The 20,763-nt window shown below is 37.7% G+C and overlaps 1 protein-coding gene across 1 annotated transcript in view; it reads left to right on the top strand.

Moving 5' to 3' along the window:
- Positions 1–1,664: 1,664 nt before the first annotated feature.
- galntl6 (polypeptide N-acetylgalactosaminyltransferase like 6) overlaps positions 1,665–20,763 on the top strand; it is a 224,590-nt gene continuing 205,491 nt past the window's right edge. The window contains exons 1-2 of the mRNA XM_084106776.1: positions 1,665–2,012; positions 2,309–2,548. Coding sequence (XP_083962902.1) covers positions 2,414–2,548 — 135 coding nt within the window. The 5' untranslated portion in view covers positions 1,665–2,012; positions 2,309–2,413. The remainder of the gene's footprint in view (positions 2,013–2,308; positions 2,549–20,763) is intronic.

Here is a 20,763-nt window from a genome sequence, read left to right as displayed (position 1 = left end):
GGCATAAGCGTACCCCCACCCCACCCCCATCTGTCTCCCTTTCGTTCCCATCAAGTATAGCAGCATTCAACAATAAATAAACAACTTCAAAGAAATGCATGCCTATTCAATATGAATTTATTCTACAAAAAAAGAGAAAAGATCATAATTATAAGTTTGTCTTGATTAACTTATTCGGCATAAAGGATTCTTAGAGCACAGCAGCAGAATTAATGATTCTAATGATGCACAGTGAACATAAGAATTCATAATAGTATATATCATTAATAGTATAACAATAGTAGCATTGACTAATACAGTGGTTATATACTAAGCTGCACTACTAAAAACTTTTTACCTTTAAAATGTGCCGACCCAAAAATCAAATCCTCCAGAAAGTTAAAATTCATTAAAATGTTTGGTCTCAATTTGGTTCAGGGTCCAATTCTCACTACTAACTATTAACTATGACTTTTGCCTCAATCAACTCCTAATTACTGCCTTTTAATAGTTAATAAGGTAGTTGTTAAATTAAGATATTGGGTAGGATTAAGGGATGTAGAATATGGTCATGCAGAATAAGCCATTAATAACGTTATGTGCTTTATAAGTAAAACAGTAATATGCGTGTTAATAAGCAACGAGTTAATAATGAGAACTGGACCCTAAATTAAAGTGTTACAAATTTTTCAGGAGAAAAAAAAAAAGCAGTTAATGAAAATGTATAGACAAAGTACAGCGTCACACACACAAAAATAATGTGTAACACTTTACAATAAGTTTTCATTAGTTAACATTAGTTAACAAATTTAGTTAACATAAAAAAAATAACAATACTTCTACAGCATTTATTAATCTTAGATAGTTAATTTCAAAACTTACTAATACATTATTAAAGTCAAAAGTTGTATTTGTTAACATTAGTTAGTGCACTCTGTACTAACATGAACAAACAATGAAAAGCTGGATTTTTATTTACTAACATTAAAACAGATTACTAAATACTGTAACAAATGTATTGCTCATTGTTCGTTCATTTTAATACATTAATGTTAACATATGATACCTTATTGTAAAGTGTTACCAAATAATGCAAAAAATATGAACTAGATTACTTACAATGAAAAATAAAAGACCATAATGTGCATATATCATTACAAAAATTATATAAATATAATGTGATGTCAAAAAATGCATTACTTCTGGGGTCTTCTTCCTTTCAAAGGTAAAACAAATAAAATAAACAAAACTGTAAATTTTTATTATAATAGAAGAAGCCAAAATGGTCACACTTAAAATTAGGGTCCAGTTCTCAATATTTACTAAGTATGAATGAACTTTTGCCTCAATAAACACCTAATTACTGCTTATAAGATAGTTGTTACGTTTAGGTATTTGGTATAGGATTAGGGATGTAGAATAATGTCATGCAGAATAATGCATTAATATGTGCTTTATGCATGCTAATAAGCAACTAGTTAGTAGTGAGAACTGGACTCTAAACTAAAGTGTTACCGCCAAAATAATGTCACCAGAATAGCTAGAGTTTCGCAGGGTTATTGACTTGAACTTACGAACACAAAAGAAGCAGAGCTACAGCTGAACCAAACCTAAGAATCCCTCACCTCTTTACTCTGTGAGCTCGTATTTGGTGGAAAGACTGCTGCTACACTGTGTTGTCCCACACATCGCAAAGCATCGCCCGGCTGCGAGGATGTTTTTATATTAATGCGCATCACACGTGGTTTAAAACCGCAATATCTAAAAGCTGAGGGCATTGAGAAGTCGCCTAAAGAGGAAAGAGGGAAAAAAATCCGTAAACCTTCAGTAGGTGGTACGCGCGCGAGGGTTTTAATGAAGAGCACGAGACGATTTCAAATTTGATCTCGAGCGCATTGCCACAGATAAAAACGCAGCGCTCGTCGTTGTTCAGCAATTATCGTACTCGGAAACGTTCCCCTTGCGTGTCTTCAACAAAGGAGAGGGGATTGCCGAGCAACATATATGTCTCAACATGCAAATAACCCTCTACTGTAAGTCCTTTTCATAGTATTGCTTTCGCTCGTTGCGTCTCGCGGGAATGATAAAAGCAGGCTCGGGCTGTTTTGTCTTAGCGATAGTGGCTGTTACAGAATTGTCTCAATTATTGATAATCTATGCTTATTCTATAGAGTGTTCAGTTAATGTTTGCTTAATTGCCTATGTCATTTAAGCGATAGCTAGTGTTGCTCACGAGCCTGATATCATTGCGCGTAATAATACACTATGTTGCTTCGTTTCATTTAGGAGTGTTTGTTTATATGACGCGGCGACTCTGTCTTCCTTACAGGTGAAAGTTTGTCGTCTTCTGCGAGGGGGGATACGGAGCTTGAGTCCACAAACGGCATACTCGCGTCTATCTAGCGCTGGATTGTGTCTCATTTGCGTCTTCAAAATGAAGAGAAGGCAAAAGCGCGTTCTGCAGATGGCATTTATATTCATGGTGGCTTTAATTTTTCTGCCAAACGTCGGCCTTTGGTCAATGTACAGAGACAAGAACCTTATGAAGTCGCATGAGCCAGGAGAACAGGTGAGCACACACACCTTTGATATCTATGTGTATAGGCTAAGTTATTACTGTCAATCAGATATGGTGCATGCAGCATAACCTCTGTAAATAACAAGCCTGTATAAGCCATAGCTCACCTGGACTAGTACTGTACTGAAAAACATTCTTTAAAAAAAAAAAAAAAAAAAAAGTATTCTTCATGCCAGAAAAAAGTTCATGCCAGACTAGCTATCTTTACTTTCAAAAGATATATCACTGGAAGTGCAGCAAGTCATAGTGCTTTTCTCTCTTTGAAGTAATGTTAAAAAGTGTTACAATTTTCATAATTTCTGTATTAAACACAGCATCAATTTCTTAAAAGGGCTTTCAGGATTAATTCTACCTCACATTAGTTTGTCTGTTTGCAAAATAATTTTTATACGCATTATTTAAAGAGTTGGAAATGTTCTACATTATTGTGTTTGGCCAATTCTATAGTGTTGGAAATGTTTATCATCCCCATTTTAATCAAAAGTTGTTAGTTACCAATCTAAGAGGTGTTGGGAATTGTTGCTTTTGACATCCCATCTTCTCTAACTAACCCAACAGTACTCTAATTAAACTTTTAGAATACAAAAACACATCTTTATGCGCCTTGTTCAGCTGTTAATGAATAGTTAACATACCATTATTGTGTGTTTGCCTCCCACAAGATTATGCATTTAGGAGCACTTAAGAAGTCAGCAGTTTTGCCTTGAGGGAAACATAAATCACCAGTCAAAAATGAAAAAAACATTTTCTTGCAAGGCGTGCAGAAATGAAAAGGATGAAGCTCTATCTAATGCTAATATTGAATATTTATTGTTGATCTCTGCTTAATGCTCTCAAAGAGTCGGAGAGAACAATTCAGCCTACTGAATGTTTTATTTTCAAGAGATTTGGGATTATAGCATCATTTTCATACAGTAGGTTGAATTCCTTAATCACGTTTAGCTCTCAGAGAACAACATTCATAAGCTCATTTGCTCTGCAACTGGCTGCTGCTTGTGATGAGAGTGCAATCAGTGATTCTCTCAGCCAGATGCCATTGTGACATATTTAGTCCCCTAAAAGCATCTTGCATGTGGAAAATCACTTGGGCTGGGTTGGCTGCACTCACTTACGTACATCACTACTAGATGACATTCATCTCAACATTACAGGACTAGCGTTCCCGTCTACTGAATTCCCTCTCTTCATGTATGTGTGTACCCCTCAACCGGCTGCTGAGGGGTGCTGTTGGTTCATTTGATTCCACCCTTGGGTACCTGGTTGCTTTTGGTTTCTGCAACTCTGATGTAGTTCTAGCGCTCAAGGGAAAATGCTGATTCTGTTTATTGCGTCTTGTAATTGCTCCTTTTTCATTTGTTTTGCCGGGGTTGCATGACTTTAGCCTTGGGTGAGCACAACTGCACAAATCCAGTCTCTTCATTAAAATTAAACCAGTGAAGCAGGCACCACGATATTGACAGGGCCAAAGAAATCTGAGCACCTAATGCAGGATGCTGTCCTTTCGCTCTCTGCTGACCTCCCCATTCCGATTTCCTCAAAGAGGCATTCTCATGCAAAACAACCTCACTTGGCTCTGTGGGAACTTTGTAGGTGAGACAGGTGGGCCTTTGCATAGAAGCTTGGTGAAACATTCTACAAGTGCCTCAGATAGAGGACTCAATATGTAGACTCTGTCGTCTGAATATTTATTGCCATCTAATGAAGTAAATCAGGCGGACTATTGATTCCTCAGCAGTTTTTAAGAGAATATGATTAGTGGAATGAGAGCATATTCCATTAGAAAAAAAAGATGGGGAGGGCAGCGCAGGGATGAGAGCAGTCTGGAATCAGACTCTCAATCCCCTCATGTCACACACTTTCCGGACTCAAAAGAAGCTTGAGTTTACCAGCTCAATAGAAATATCCCAGCGCCTGTTATTGTGTACCTGTCAGAGCGGGAGAGATAATTGACAGCAGAGATATTGTGTGAATAAGCCCCCAAGAATCCCGGTGAATAAACCCACCTTGTGTGTCCTCTTTTATTATCCAATAGCAATTACCCATGATTGAATCAGCCCTCGAATCCCAAAAAATCCTCCCTCAGTGATGTTAACCGAGGTTTAACAAAATAGCGACGGGAAGCGTAGACTCAATGCACCGGCTCCCTTTCTTCTGGGAAGACGTGCGTTGAGCTCTGTCCCTCCTTCCCTGTCAAAATCTCGGCTTTCTGTCCTTTGGGAGACAATCATGTTGAATTAGCTGTGGCGGCCCACTCCTGGCGCGGGTAAACAGCATCTGTGTACTTCGGTGGGTGGTGTGCACAGCGCCAGTGCTACGAGATGGATGTGTGCTGATAAGCGTGTGTCAGGACTGATAACCTTCCCTCAGCTCCTAACAAGAGCCCTCCGTTGAGCATGACATTGCCCACAAGCATTATGAAGAGAGTGTCTATGCAATTCTATCTCGACGCGCTACTGCTCATCGGTGTGTTGACAACGGTGTGCATGCAACACTGTCACTGATAGCATGGTGGATAACGAGAGCTTCGCCATTGTTAACTACCTGGGGTGGAAGCACAACAAGGTGGAGGGCAAGGTGACCTCAAGAATCTTTAAGCTTTCCAGTTTTCAAGCCGACCATGTTTATGCCATTCTAAACGAAGGAATCTTATTGTCGCTTTCCATTTGCCAGCAAAGTGACAAGGGGAAGAGAGATGTAGTAATTGCAATTACCCTCAGTGTCATACTGGAGAGATACATTATGGTAATGTACACGTCAAGCTGACAGTGAGAGCATGGGTGAAGAGTGCACAAGATGATTTGAACTAAATTGTGGTCTGGGGACACTGAAGGATCAAACAAAATAGTATTGTAGAGAGGCTTGGATAACCAAGGATGGAAATCGTATAGTTCTCGGATAGTTTGCAGTTCTTGTCGGGAAGCATTGAGAGGATTCCGCAATAAGCAGCACCATTCGGTGTGATGCGAGGGCAAGGTTCAATTTGGAAATGGAATGGATTTGATGATATCCAAGTTAATGCTAACCATGTTGGCACGACACGTGTTTTTTCTCCTCATCATTTCCATTGCACAGAATATAAATTAAATTGTGCTGTCATTAGGGAGGGGGTCAGCCAAGTGATCAGTCCCAGGAGATATTATGTAATTGAATATTCCACCTTGCAGTGATAGTGTCCGGTCCTCAAATCTCATACAACATATATCTTCTCTCCACGATCCTATGGCATTCTGTTATCGAAAGTCATCAGCGTCACATTGTCTTCCTGTAATTGCGTTCTTCCCAGGAAAAAGGGTAAAGATAACTGAATTTCTGCCTGACTGTTTTTTCTTTGGTTTATGTAGAACAGCGTTGTAGTCCTCAAGTCTGATTCCAAGACAACATTTTCAGGAGGTTTTTGGACTCAACTATTCATAGAAAATATGGTTTTGGACTCGGACTTGAGACCGAGTCCGGCTTGTCCTTGTAGTAGATCACTAAGGCACAAACCCACCTTCCTTCATACACTCACTTTGGTTTCATGTTAAACATTCTGCTCTCTGTCATTACCACCTGCAGTCGCACTTGATGGCCCATGCCCCTAATATGAACAGCAGCGTGACCCTCTCGAGAAAGAGACAATTTAAACTTGATTACTCTGATGTGCCTCATGAGGTGAGGATGGAGCAATGTCTCGGGCTGTTCGCCGTGGCTCCCAAGAGTAATGCGCATTTCATATTGAGCGGCGGCCATATAGCAGAGCAGGGTAATATAAAACCACTTACTCTCAGGCTCACAAAACAAAGGGACACGGACCTTTCCAGTCTTGTGTGTTTGGCACCTCCATTAAGATAATAACACTATTACAAGAGATTGAAAGCCTCTGAAGGGCTCTTACTTTCTCTCTTGGTCTTTAGCCATGAGAGTGACACACACACACACACACACACACACACACACACACACACACACACACACACACACACACACTTATAATGGCCATGTGCATGATTGTTCAGTGTGTACTGATTAGAATGAATTTAATTAATGTATTTCCATTTCCCTTAAATGGCCCTTGTTTGTCCTTGATGGTGAATAGTTTTGAAAAAATATATATATAATATACATATAGTTATTAGCATTATAATAATAATAATAATAATTTGTTACATTTATATAGCGCTTTTTCTGAGATCTCAAAGCGCTTTACATAGAAGGGGGGAATCTCGTCAACCACCACCAATGTGCCACTTGGATGATGTGACGGCAGCCATATTGCGCCAGAACGCCCACCACACACCAGCTTATTGGTGGAGAGGAGACAGTGATGAAGCCAATCAGTATATGAGGATGATTAGAAGGCCATGATAGACAGAGGCCAAGGGGCAAATTTGGCCAGGATGCCGGGGTTACACCCCTACTCTTTTTTGAAGGACATCCTGGGATTTTTAATGACCACAGAGAGTCAGGACCTCGGTTTAACGTCTCATCCGAAGGACGGTGCTCTTTTGGCAGTATAGTATCCCCGTCACTATACTGGGGCGTTAGGACCCACACAGACCACAGGGTGAGCGCCCCCTGCTGGCCTCACTAACACCTCTTCCAGCAGCAACCTGGTTTTCCCAGGAGGTCTCCCATCCAGGTACTAACCAGGCTCAGCCCTGCTTAGCTTCAGTGGGCAACCAGTCTTGGGCTACAGGGTGATATGGCTATTATCTAATCAACATTATATTCATGACTATGCTGTCCAATTTGTCCAAGCAAAGTTATCATAGGAGGGAGCAAAATAAGAACAGTCGTTGTACTGGGTGCTTACAGTAATGATTCCTTAAAATACTACCTATTTATGCAGCACTTTCTTTAAATGAGAACCTATAGCTCACACTGATCAGACCAAAGAGGTCTTTGTATTTACTGCATGTGAAATGTTCAAAATCAAATTGTAATAAATAATGATATCATTACTGAGCCATAGGTCACAAAAATAAGCATGCACACAAAACATAGGCACCTGGATGGTATTAAATGAAATAGGTAAACGTAATAGTATTACCGGTATGTATCATTATGTATGTCAATGCTGTTGTACATTATGTAAGCGTCTGTATGCAGCAGTGTGTTAATCTTCTCTTTATTTGTCCCGAGGTGATCTGAAAGCTCTTTGCGTTGAATTATGGCCGTTTGAACTGGCAGATTTCACTGACTCCTCCACCCGAGTGATTGTTATCTAAGAAAAGTGAGGTCTGTTATATTTTATGGCTCCTCTCTGAGCATGTAGAGATTTATGGCATTAAAATCCGCAGTGTAAGGTGATGTTTGTCTTTGGCAAAAAAATACAGTAAAATTGGGCGGCCAGTTTAATGGTGTAGCCCAGTAAAGGATGTTATCATCAGACCTGAGGGATAGTGGGTGGTTATGCAAAATGTGTGGCGAATGCACAATTTAGAATCACCTTTTGATGTTTTTTTTCCAGCAACGGATGGTTTATTTAAGCCATATATTTGCTGACCATAAAATTAATGTTTAAGACTTGCTGGCACGCATAATCAATTTTCCTAATTATGGTAAACTATGGAGAACAAGACTATTGGAGAAGTTTTGATGAGCTACAGAAATTCAGAACATTGTTTTTCATTCATCTTTTGCAGGAAAATGTGCCATTTGGCTACAGATCGTGTTTAAAACAGAAAGCAGTCAGGTACACATACAGATAGAAAATTATAAAAGCTTTTCATAACCTCAATGTGGAAGTTGGACTCAAGGTTATGTCATTTTTTTAAATGATTTGTGTGCTTGCTGTTTATTCATCATCCAGGCCCCGGCCCCTCTCTCAAGGATAAGGTGGAAAAGGTCATGCGAAGCAATCCAGTTTTTCTATTGTTAGATGTGATGATTTACAATCAATCTCATCTTGTGTATTTAATCGACTTACATGCTCTCTTGAGCTTTCATTTTTGTGGAGTAATCATATCACTCCTATGTTTTCTCACCTCATAATAACATTGAGTTCAGTTGATTCTCAACTTTAAGTGGTTCACACTGTCTCAGTAAAAAAAAAAAAAATATTCACTAACTAAAACGGACTGTTATAACTGTTATTGTATTTGTCAATAGAAATTTATTTTGCATATGCTAACTTTAAAAAATGTTGAGTAAGTTTATAATAATATAATTTAATATTATAACCCTTTTGATTGCAAGTAACTGTTAAAAAAACAAGTGCAGTAAAATGGAACTGTGGAGAGTTTAATCCGCAGTGGACCGGTGGGAAACGGTTCAGTTTTTCTCTGAGTATTGGTATTTCCAGATATTATTTCAACAGCGAGAGACTATTTAAAAGTAATTTTATTACTCCAGTGAATGTTTTACCTTCTTACCATTTCAAATGAACTGATTGGAATCTTTTAATATTGCGGGAAATCCTCCAGGCTTGTTAGAGGGTCTCAAAAATACATTTTCAAATTCATTTATTCTCCTTTAAAAATGAACTCATTTTACTCTCTGCCTTTGTCTCTATCTCCCTCTCCCTTTAATTTATTGGCACAGACCGAAAAAAAAGAGAAAAAGTCAGCTGGGCCCACTAACAAGAAAGACCTTGATGCTTATTAGGATATTTTTTGAGTCATTTTGAAACATTATCCAATTTAATTAACGCCCCACAGAACATCTTTGATCTCTTAATGGGGAAAATAGGCCTGAATTTGATGAATGTTTGCTAGGTGATGTCAATGAATCTTTATTAGGGGATGAATATGTTTTTCCATTGTGCTCGATTCTGAATTCATCAGAAGGACGAGCACAGGTTCAGTTGCCATACTGCACAGCCAGACAGATGATAGAACTAGCAGGGGAACAGCTTGAGACCAATCACACCACTGTAGGGAAAACTAAGACAGATAATAGTCTGTAAAGTTAGGAGCAAATTGCTGCCCACCCACCAGTTTATCTTGAGGTTAGGCCAATGTATGTGCCGTGGAGGAATGGATAGGGTGGACTGAGAGAGGAGAGGTATACAGCGAGATATGTGACAACAGAAGGACAAACAGCTATTTGTGGCATCATCACCCTCAGAGAGTTGCAGTGACATGAAGTCTTGTACATGTGTGCTCACTTGTTCGATGTGGGGAGTTTTTTGTCCACTCTTAAAGGAGTAGTACACCCCAAAAAATGAAAATTTTGCCATCGTTTATTCACGATGTTCTTTCTTTGTTTCTTTGTTTGTTTGTTTGTTTCTTCTTTCTTTCTTTCTGGGCAACCCTTAAATACATTTTTTTTTTAATATTTACCAGTGGCAAAGGAGTTCATTATTTATTTATTTATTTATTTATTTATCATTTTTCTTTCTTTCTTTCTTTCTTTCTTATATTCTTAATATTATAATTTATAATATATATATATATATATATATAGAGAGAGAGAGAGAGAGAGAGAGAGAGAGAGAGAGAGAGAGACACGAGTAGCAGTGCGATATGGCTGTATATCAGCACAGCAGGCAGAGTGCCGCAGGTAATTACAGCGTGCTGATATACAGCCATTTTGCATGTGTGTGTAGTATTGCGTTTATACAGCAGTTTGACGGCATACGTGAGTAAATTAATAAGAAACAACAACAGGTCTTTAAAAACCCTCTTTTGTGCAGAACTACTGAGCTGAAGCCTCCGTTACTAACTCTAAAACGTCACTTTAGAACTAGTAACGAAGGAACGTTGAGTCGCTTCATTGAAGCTTGTTGTATTATGTAGAGTACATTATGGTATTATGAGAGAGAGATCGACTAAACGTGTGTATTACCTGCATCTGATATAGCATTCATTCTTCAGGTCAATGTCCATAATATTATATCCAAAAAAATCAGTTTGAATGGAAAAGCGGTATGTTCGTCTTTGTCCTTCCCATGACAGCGCTAAAACAACTTCCTAGTTCTGACTCAGTCATAAAGACAGTATTTGCTGCCATCTAATGGTGTAATAAAGTAACTTTCACTGAAGTCCATATCACAATCCTTTCTCAATATTTATTCAAACAACAATATTTAAATTAACAATAATAGCCATTATAAAAGACAATTGGAAATTAACACAAGCAAACAATTCAGTCAAACATACAAGCAGCACTCTAGTACAGGATTTAAGTGAAATGTAGCCTAAATATAAAAACTTATTTTTTCCCTTAAAGGGGTGGTATAATGCCGTTTTCACAATATGTAAAATAAGTCTTTGATGTCCCCAGAGTGTGTATGTGAAGTTTTACCTCAAAATACCCACAAATATTTTTATATAGCATGTTACTTTTTGAGGGTGAGTAAAAACGCACCGTTTTGTGTCTGTCCCGTTAAATGCAAATGAGCTGCTGCTCCCAGCACAGGGGGCGGAGCTCACACCGACATGCACTGAAAATTTCAAAAACTTTTAGCCTTTTATGTTAAAACCGGAGTCAAGACAATGATGAGAGACTCAAGAAGAAGTGACAACATGTAGAAGCAACAGGACATTTCTGAATGGTTAGTTGATGAATTTATGTAGCTGATGTGGAGTTAACTATCTTCTAGTCATTGATTAGCATATTCTGTCATGATAATTTATAAATCGCGTTCACGGGGGCGGGTTTATGTAAATTCTAGGGTTGGTGATGTCACTAACCCGGGAGGAATGTCGTGTAGTCCCTACCAGCCATTTGTTGTAGTCCTTAAAAAAGCAATTTCTTTAAAAGCAAATATCTCCCTTTGCTTTGAACTTTAAGCTTTGTAACTTTGCAGATGTTGTTTATGCTCAAACAGCAACATTACACACTAACTAAAGTTAGAAAAGTGAAATCATAGTCAACCACCCCTTTAACCAAAATCGATTTGCTCTGGAACAAGTAATAGATTAATAAGACCAAAGATCGCCCGTTTGATATACCCCAAATGAATTATATCTCGTTTAACCACTATCTACAAATTCCCAAAGGACTGCCCGAGATGAATCTTTTCTCTGCGGGTACATGAGCGCTGAAAAGCCGCTGACGGTCTGGAGCTCGCATCTGCAAAAGTGTTTTCACATATTGTAAAATAGGCACTATGATTATATATTAGTGACATATTTGAGGTCTAAATAAATACATTCCGCCTAAAAAACTCTTAAAACTACATTTCGTGACATAACAACAGTAGTTTTTTTTTTAAATATGGTGGATTTGCTCGACCGCCATGACAGTCGCCGCAAGCGAAGTGATACAAACAGTAAAATGGTTAGAGTGTTGTTACTGGGTAAATATTGCACGTCTTTCGAGAACCAGAAAGAACTGTTGTAAATATACTGTAGACTTCTTTTATGGTATTTGTTGTCCTTTTTTTGAAGGTCGCTAAATGTAATGGTCAAATAACAGCATAATGGGTTTGGAATGGCATGAGGAAATAATGGCAGAATTTTCAATGTGCTTTGTTTTATAATGTGCTTTGACCCTGGTGCATCAGCGCATGTTATTTAAAATAAAATAAAAAGTTCTTAAAACTTTTTTTTTTTTTTTTTTTTTTGGCTTCTGAAATGATTGATGACATCACAATATATCAAATGCATTGCTAATGCCATTTCAAGTCACGCTTGTTTAATCTTAGTTTGCTGTTGACTATCTGGTATCAGTGTCAGGTGTGCTGTAACTGCATACTGTAACTGCTTTGAAGCCACATGCAGCACCAGCAATTGATCCTTTTAGAGAATGTGGCTTTGTGCTACTCAGATTTCAGCTGTCTATTGATCGGAATGCTGGCTGCAGCCTTCGCGTCGCGTAGGTTTGTTATTAAGCTAATTTATCCTTGAAATCAGTAGAAAGTTGAATTAAGTGTGCCATACAGTTAAATTACCTTTCTTGTACTCAATAGCTTATCCATAAATATTTAGCCACAGAAGCTCTCTGTAGGACTTCATCTGCCGTGTTGCCAACTGTTCATTATGTAGAAATAAAGCACAGCAGACACATGCATCAAAACCCTCGTTGACACCTGGCTGTTCTCACAAGCTCTTCGGGTCATTAGAAGACAAGCTTCTCTCTCCTCAGGCTGCTGCTCCTGTGCTTTCCTTTTATTTATGACATCACGTGAACTCATAAAGTCCATCCTAATTACACTTCACTCTTAAGATTAATGGGCGATCTCAGCCACATGCATCTGCCAAGCTTACCTTTGTCCCACCCGACTGATGGATGTTTCTGTGGCTCCTCGAGATTCCCTGTTGCCACTGGACGCTAGTTTATTAGCCAAATAATTGGAAAGGGCTCAAACACCCTCATTCAACCTGTACAACACGTGTGGACCTACTTGAAAGCAATTTCTTTGCTGAAGTTGAATTGATTGGTGTAACCCAGGCTCAAAACCATTTGTAGTCTGAGTCAGTTTTATGAACTAAATAACCAAGGAATGTAAAGGAAATAATAAATAATAAGATACAAGATGAAATACAAAACATTTCATGTTAGACATGGTTTATTTACACGTAAATAATTGCAGAAACTTTGTTCCAGCTCTTGATCTGTGCTCCGCAGGTGAGCAGCCAATCGCGGACTCCGCCCCCTAGAAAAGCCGCTCGAGGAGAAAAGATAGAGAAAACACGAAGCGTGAGCTAGAAGTTGCGCAAAATCTTGTTTTTAGATTTTATTGAGAGATATATTTGAGAGGAACAAACCGTGTATGTTTTGTAGATATTTTGTTTAGAAACAAAGTTGAGTAGTTTTCGGAAAGGTCTTACCTTTATCCTGTTGATCCCTGTGATCGTCATCGTGCTGAAAATCCAATGGAGTAGGCCATTGTTGTGTCATCCGGTGTAACCCTGAAAGAAAATAAGAAATATCATTAATACACAAGGGAATCGGTGAGTTAAAATGTCTGTTTTAGTTTACATGTTGAAATGTTGTGTATTGATCTGTTTTGAAGGGAAAAAATGTTTCATTTTACATGGAGTAAATGTATGTAACGTTACTGTTATAAAATATGTACTGAGCTGTGTAGTCCAGTCATTTTATGAAAAAAGGTTGAACAAATTGCAACAGAAGCAAATTCAACTGATTTTGTATCGTCAATATGTCCTGAGTAAGGAAAAAAAAAAGCCCCGAAGAATCCCGTTAGGGGAAAGTTTCGAAAAAGACCCAAATATAGCCTATTCATACGCCTATTCATTCTTTTTCTTACGTGAATAGGGTAAAAATGTTAACCTTTAGATAACACCATGAAAATTACTGAGTTGATTACTTGCATCAAGACAAACAAAAAAATGTATTAAAAGTTTTTTGAAATTGTTTGTTAACATGGACAAACAGTGAATAATCTATTTACATATGTGCTAATTTGCATAAATACCACAACAGATCTAAACATTGGGTCTAGCCAGGTGAAAATGTCTTGTTGAATCTTGTTGACATATAACAGTAAAATACTTAATGTTAAGGTCTGAATGGAACCCATTTAGGCTACCCATGAGCATTAAAACATAGAGGCAGGAAGAAGTACTTTAGAAACCAGCCTTTATTCATTTTTAAGAGATGGGGTTTGGGGCTGGGTCCGTGGGACTGTTTCTCGGGGTTCACTTTTTATTTTACCTACCTGTTGTCTTCTGCATTCTCCTTACCATTGTCTCCTGTTCTTCCCTCAGACTCGTCCCTCAGAAACAGTCCCACGGACCCAGCCCCAAACCCAATCTCTTAAAATGATAAAAATAAAAATCTATTTATGCAAATTAGCACATATGTAATTACATTATGCACTGTTTGTCCATGTTAACAAACAATTAAAAAAAACTTGTAATACATTTTTTGTTTGTCTTGATGCAAGTAATCAACTCAGTAATTTTCATGGTGATATCTAAAGGTTAATTTTTTTACCCTATTCACGTAAGAAAAAGAATGAATAGGCGTATGAATAGGATATATTTGGGTCTTTTTCGAAACTTTCCCCTAACGGGATTCTTCGGGGCTTTTTTTTTTTCCTTACTCAGGACATATTGAGGATACAAAATCAGTTGAGTTTGCTTCTGTTGCAATTCGTTCAAGGTTGACACCCATTTTGGCTTAAAATGACTGGACTAGTGAAGATGTAGCCTATTCAAGTTGAGCAAAATAAGTATGTAAAGTGTGGATTGATTGAGAATATCGTTCTGTGTGTGTGCGCAGGCCAGTTTTGTTATCTCAAAATCTAGATTCTGGATCCTTCTAGTAGTATGAACCAAGTGTGCCGCACAAGCCCTGAAAAGTGAAGCCAAAGCGTCTCGATCGTCCTCCAAAAACACCTGCCTGGACGTTTCTAGTAATCCTGAAGACCTTGATTAACTGGATCAGGTGTGTTTCATTAGGGTTGAAGCTAAACTCTGCAGGGTTGTGGCCCTCCAGGAACTGAGTTTGACACCCCTGAACTAAACAATTAAATTAGATTTCAAATATCTTTTTTCCAAAGATGGTTTCTGTCATTTACTGTAGTTTGTATCACGCTGATGTAAGTTCAAGTGTTTGTTTTTAAAATAAGTTTGTTTTTAGTTAGTTATTTGATGCGGTGGTGTGAAGTCATGATTGACAGCTGTGATTGACGGGTTCTCTGAGCGAAGTAGTCACTGAAGCACCATCAGACTTTTTTTCAGGATCTTCGGACGACTGAGGAGATTGGAGCTTTAAATTTAATATCTAAATTTCTGTAATTAATTAAAAAAAGTGCAGGAGCGTGTGCTTGCGATTGATTCTGCGAGAGTGAGGTCGGGGCCTTGATTTTGCGTCTTTACTTCCTGCTCACTACTGCGCAGGTCTGGTCCCGAGATCACTTCTGTGCAGACTCAGGTCCCAAGATGTCAGCGCCATATTGGGACACTGGCGGCTTCACTTTTCACCAATGGAAGAGAGCGAAGGGGCGTCATCCATCTTTTTTTACAGTCTATGGTATGAATACTTCAAATGTACACCGTTGAGGATGGCGAGCCAACCGTAAGACGATCAGAGACGCTTGTTTTTTTTTTGTCTTCGTGGACATTGCATTGCTCCCAACAAAATATTTTCATTGGATTCTTGAAGGTATGGAGTATCTATTATTATGTTTTGAGTACTGGATCTTTCTTTATAAGGAACTGAGGAAAGAAACCACTGTTCGTTATTATTTGGACTGACATTATTGAACTCTGCATTATATTTGAACTTTGTATTGCATTCTAAGAGTTACTGATATTTTGGGTTTATTTTATATTTGTTTACCTTGAGTATACGTATTTGAGTTTTGTATAAGTTGAACTCTAAAGTGCTAAAATTGAAATAATATTGACATAAGGTCATCATATAAAAAAAGAAAGGGGGAATCAAACCTAGAACTGAACATTTGAGTCATGTACAATTCAAATTCATTTTGGTTATTTTATTTGGTTAAAAGTACAATTTAAACTAGATTTATACCTTATTTTATTTATTTTGTTTGTTTTTGCTTCTACAGTGTAATTGATACACTCAATTTGTGTATTCTGTTAAATCCTAACAAACTATTCTACCTTACATAAATAAGTGCATTTAAATCATCTACGTTGATGTGTGTGTGTGTGTGTGTGTGTGTGTGCCCTTGCCTCTTACGAATTCTTGTGTCTTGTGATTGGTTTTAATCTGGTCTACAGTGTCCCTACAAATAATCATCTAAATTCTTGTGAGCTATTGTCCCTTTTACTGTGATTTACTGTGAACCCCTAAATGTCCTGACAGGGGTTACATTTGTCTCACCTTTCTGTCCCAAATTAATTTCCTTTTGATGATCATTGTCTGTTCCTGTCTCTGTTAAAAGTAGTAGTTTCCTTTCTTTTAACTCTGCTCTCTGAGGGCATTTATTATGCTTTTCATGTCCTTTCTAATGTAGGATCCTTATTTTAAAGAGAGATTTCAATGGCCCTCACCTTAAAGGTTACATCTCAAGGGGGTTGATAAACTTTGCATGAGTGAACTTGATGATGTTTTGAGTGAGTCCCATCTTGCAATCTTACAGTGCTCTTCAGCACTAATGGTGACATGAGCTGATAATTACTTATTGAAAGTCTTTAATGTTCTCCTGAAGTAACCTCTCTGCTCATGTATTGCTATTAAGACCGCAGATCTCTTCTTTTCCCCCTTCACTTCCAAACCTTGGTTGATGCTTTGATGTTGCAGCTTATTGATATAAATCTGTGTTGTTGCTGCTCAGTTCTGCTTCAAGCTAATACTGAATACAACTTTTTTTGCCCTCATGTTTTATCCTTGACTGTAAAATCACTGAATTGTGACCTAACGATGAGACCATGAATAATAAATAAAAGACAATAAAAGGCACATTTACAAGGCTGTACACTGTACACTATACACTATTCCTCTTGAGCGAGGAATAAAGATATTAAAGATGTTGGATGTTTATTAAGTTTCTTGTTGTTTTAGACAGGATCACCCTGAAGTGATTGGCGTGCAGTGGTGTTCTGAAATAAGGAGGCCTCAAAAAAAAATTTTTTTTTTTTTTTTTTTTTTATAAATCAAATGTAAATTCATGTCCCATTTGACACATTTTCCTGGTTAAATAAACATTACATTACATTACATCATTCATGCATTCATTAATTAATGTGAATAAATAAATAAATAAATAAAAATGATAAAAAATACAATTATTTTTAGTATTTTTACATTAACAATTTTACCAAGTATAAATCTCATTACGCTCTTCATATAACAACATGCTGAAACACAGGCAAACTGAAGCACAAAGAATTCACATGCTCTCATTATAATGTTAGATTGGCGCTGCACATCTTGCACTTAACTATTTTTATGATCAAAGTGATTCCAGGCTTCATTGTGCATCTGTACATTTTACATTCTGGACAGCATGCTGTCCTAACGCTAACCAATCAGACCTCAAGGACTGCCCAAAAATTCCGCAATAACCAGTCAGAGAAGAAGAACTATATTTTTTAAAGTCACGGTGATCATTTTCATGATCGATCGTCACTGTCATATCTGAGTACTTGAGTACTTGTGCACATCCCTAATAGTCAACTTATTTTAGGATCATCAGTCATCATGCTCGGTAAACACTTGTCACAGACATGGAGATGGACCTTTAATTTCACCAAGCTAATTGCTGACTAAAAATATTGTATTTGTATATTATATTTGCATTGTTGTATTTTTGTAATATTGATTATTTTCTCATCCATTTTTTGAGGAGTAGCTTCATCCATCCATCCATTCATCCATCCATCCTTTGTCAGTCTGTTCATTTTAAATGTTTTATTTTGTTGTGGTTAGTTTTGGGGAAGGGGTAGGGTTAGTGGCTTAAAAATATCTATATAATAGTAAAAATGTAACTATGAACATTTTAAAATATACAGTAAATGCAATAAAACGGATTATAAAGATTTTTTTTCTAAAGCTGTGCATATGTAAATATTTTTATTTTCTCAATATGTCTATATTTAATCGTATGTGTCAGCGTATGTGTAAATGTATGAAACGTATGTTATGTATGAGCGTAGGGGCAGTCGTGGCCTAATAGTTAGAGAGACAGACTGGTAATCCGAAGGTTGCGGGTTCACACCGGCAGGAATGACTGAGGTGCCCATGAGCAAGGCACCTAACCCCCAAAAGCAATAATGGCTGCCCACTACTCCAGGTGTGTGTGTCCACGTTTGCAGTGTGTGTGTGTGTGTGTGTTCACTACTCACTGCTCCTAATGTGTGTGCACTAACTGGGATGGGTTAAACGCAGAGGACAAATTCCGAGTATCGGTTACCATACTTGGCTTTCACATGTCACTTAACTTAACTTAATACTTACAAACAATAATAAGGTCAGGCTCCAAAAGCATTGTTAGCCAACTAGGGTTGCAGCAAGTTCTGTCGTTGCTAACATAGCTCAACGATTTTGTGTTTTCTGAACTATACTTCCAACAAACATTTACAAACAGTTTTGCAAACAACTCTCAACATGTGGTTAGCATAGTTCCTTTTGATTATGATATATGGAATAGATTATGTTATTCAGAAATCAGAAAAAAAAGCTAACATGAAGTATATTCATTTCATATACAAATTTCATTCTATATATTTATAATTGAATCAAACATGGATATGAAGCAAAACAATTGAGAAAAAGAATAGCAAAGTTGTCTTCAGATTCTATTTACAGTAGTGTTGCGGAGAAGTTGCATTATGGATAAATTATTGCACGGCAATTACATAGTGCACATAGACGTTAAAAATCTACTGTAAATCAAATGCTTTCTGTTGTCCATGTTAATGAGCCACAATAATCTGACATTAATTCAGTCTTGAACTACAACTTAAGCAATAACAACATCTAGGCTACTATTACTTATACTTTTTTGTCCACATGGTGTACTGTAGTGGGACCATGCTAACAGCCAGACTTTGCCCCCTTGTAGTCACCCCACAAATTCTCCTTAAAAGATTTGTTTTTCTTGTCAGATTTATTCAGATGCCCCATAGAAATAAGCCCATGTTTGCACAATATCAGCTTACTGTGCATCGTAGGACTTGACAGCAGGGTGCAGTGCAGTTTCCCAGTGATGGGCACTGATGGAGGTGGACAACATCGCCTCAGTGGTTTTCTTCTTGATGCTTAACAGCATTGTATCTACCTACAACGATCAAACCGTGTCATTGATGTAAAGCTTTTGATGCCCGATGGTTCCTTGTTTAATCACATGAAACGCTCCTGAATCTAAAAAAAAACAAACATAATAAAGGCAAAACCATGACAGGCGTATCATCATCCTTCCCAAAAAAATAAAAAAATAAAATCAGGACAAATACAGCAGTGAAGCATTCCTGTCATCCACTCTTCAAATCAGCATGACACCACCAGCACTTGATGCAATCCTCTCTGCTGAGTCTGGCAGCCACTTTGTGACTTATTTGTTTACATGTGTTATTGTTTCTATTCCTCTCTGTGATGTTATTTGCACTGCATTGTGTTCTCCAAATTTCCAGGCAATCTCTGTAAGTGACACCACGGCAAACACAATCGAGTCTTGAACGCCTCGTTCAAGACCACTGTCATCTCCCTGATGTCTCATGTCAGATGACAGATGAGAGATGATCAGTGACACCAAGCATGTGTGGGCTTAAACAGAGTAACTTTTTGTGGTTGGTTAAGAGACGTTAGACCCCTAATGAGTACCACTGCTGTTTGAGTTTGTTTCGCTTCACTAACCGGTGCTGCACATCTCAAGCATACAGTCGGCTTGATGTTACACCAAGCGTGAACGCCTTTATTGAATCCTCGCCTGAATAAGATGTTTTAGGTAAGATACTTTTCTTATTTTCTTTGAGAAGTTTTGTGCCCTGAATATAGCGTTTACAGGAGAAGTTGTTCGTAACTTAAGCTCTGCTGCCTCTCTTCACGTGTCTCTAGATTCACAAAGCAAGAAAGTGAAATTGTGTGGCACGAGGCTGACAATCAGAGACCCAGAGCAGCGTACCTCCTTAGAAGCGCACATCACTGGGAATGACAATCGAGGTAGATTTTGTAGAAAAGCCTCATTTGGCTGCTCCTTTTGTGAGCCTCGAGATTCCAATCACTGACATTCAAAGATGAGATTGGCATAGCTGTCTCTTTGTGGTGACACGGCCCTCTGTGTGTCGCGGGTTGATTGACAGCTCCCTTGCTCTGTTGTCTCCACTCTCCAGGTCTGCAGAGAATCGCCCAGCACCAGAAGTCAAACTTGGAAACTGTATGCACTTTTTAGGGTGTTAAATTATACAACAAGCCCATGCTGAACATCGAGGCAATGTTGTGTTTTTAATAATTAATTCTTTTTCTCAGGAAAACTAAACAAAATGCACTCTCTCTTTGTTTCGTAGTTCTACCAGCTTTCGCTGGCATTTCAAAGCAACAAGACTTTTATTTGGAGTATATTGCAGGGTGAATCCATGAGGTCATGATCAGTAAACCAAAATGTCATTAGTTGCTAAAAAAAATACCAGTAATTTTCAGAATTACTTGAAATCCATTGTGATAAAAGATGTTAATGAACACACTTTTTTTTTTTAAATTTAAAGTCATAATAATAATACAAATAAGAATGGTAAGAATCCACAGTAAGGTTCAATTTGTTAATGCTAATTTATACATATACTAATACATTTTAGCATTTCAAATTGTATAGATCAGCATTGAATTATGAACAAAAATGAACTAACAATTAACAGTAATTAACATTAACCTTCATTAGTGATCTAAAAAAAAACATTTTTTTG

Source organism: Abramis brama (assembly GCF_963993115.1).
Source record: "Abramis brama genome assembly, chromosome: 2".
NCBI classification, from domain to species: Eukaryota; Metazoa; Chordata; class Actinopteri; order Cypriniformes; family Leuciscidae; genus Abramis; species Abramis brama.
This window is presented reverse-complemented; position numbering and strand designations above follow the sequence as displayed.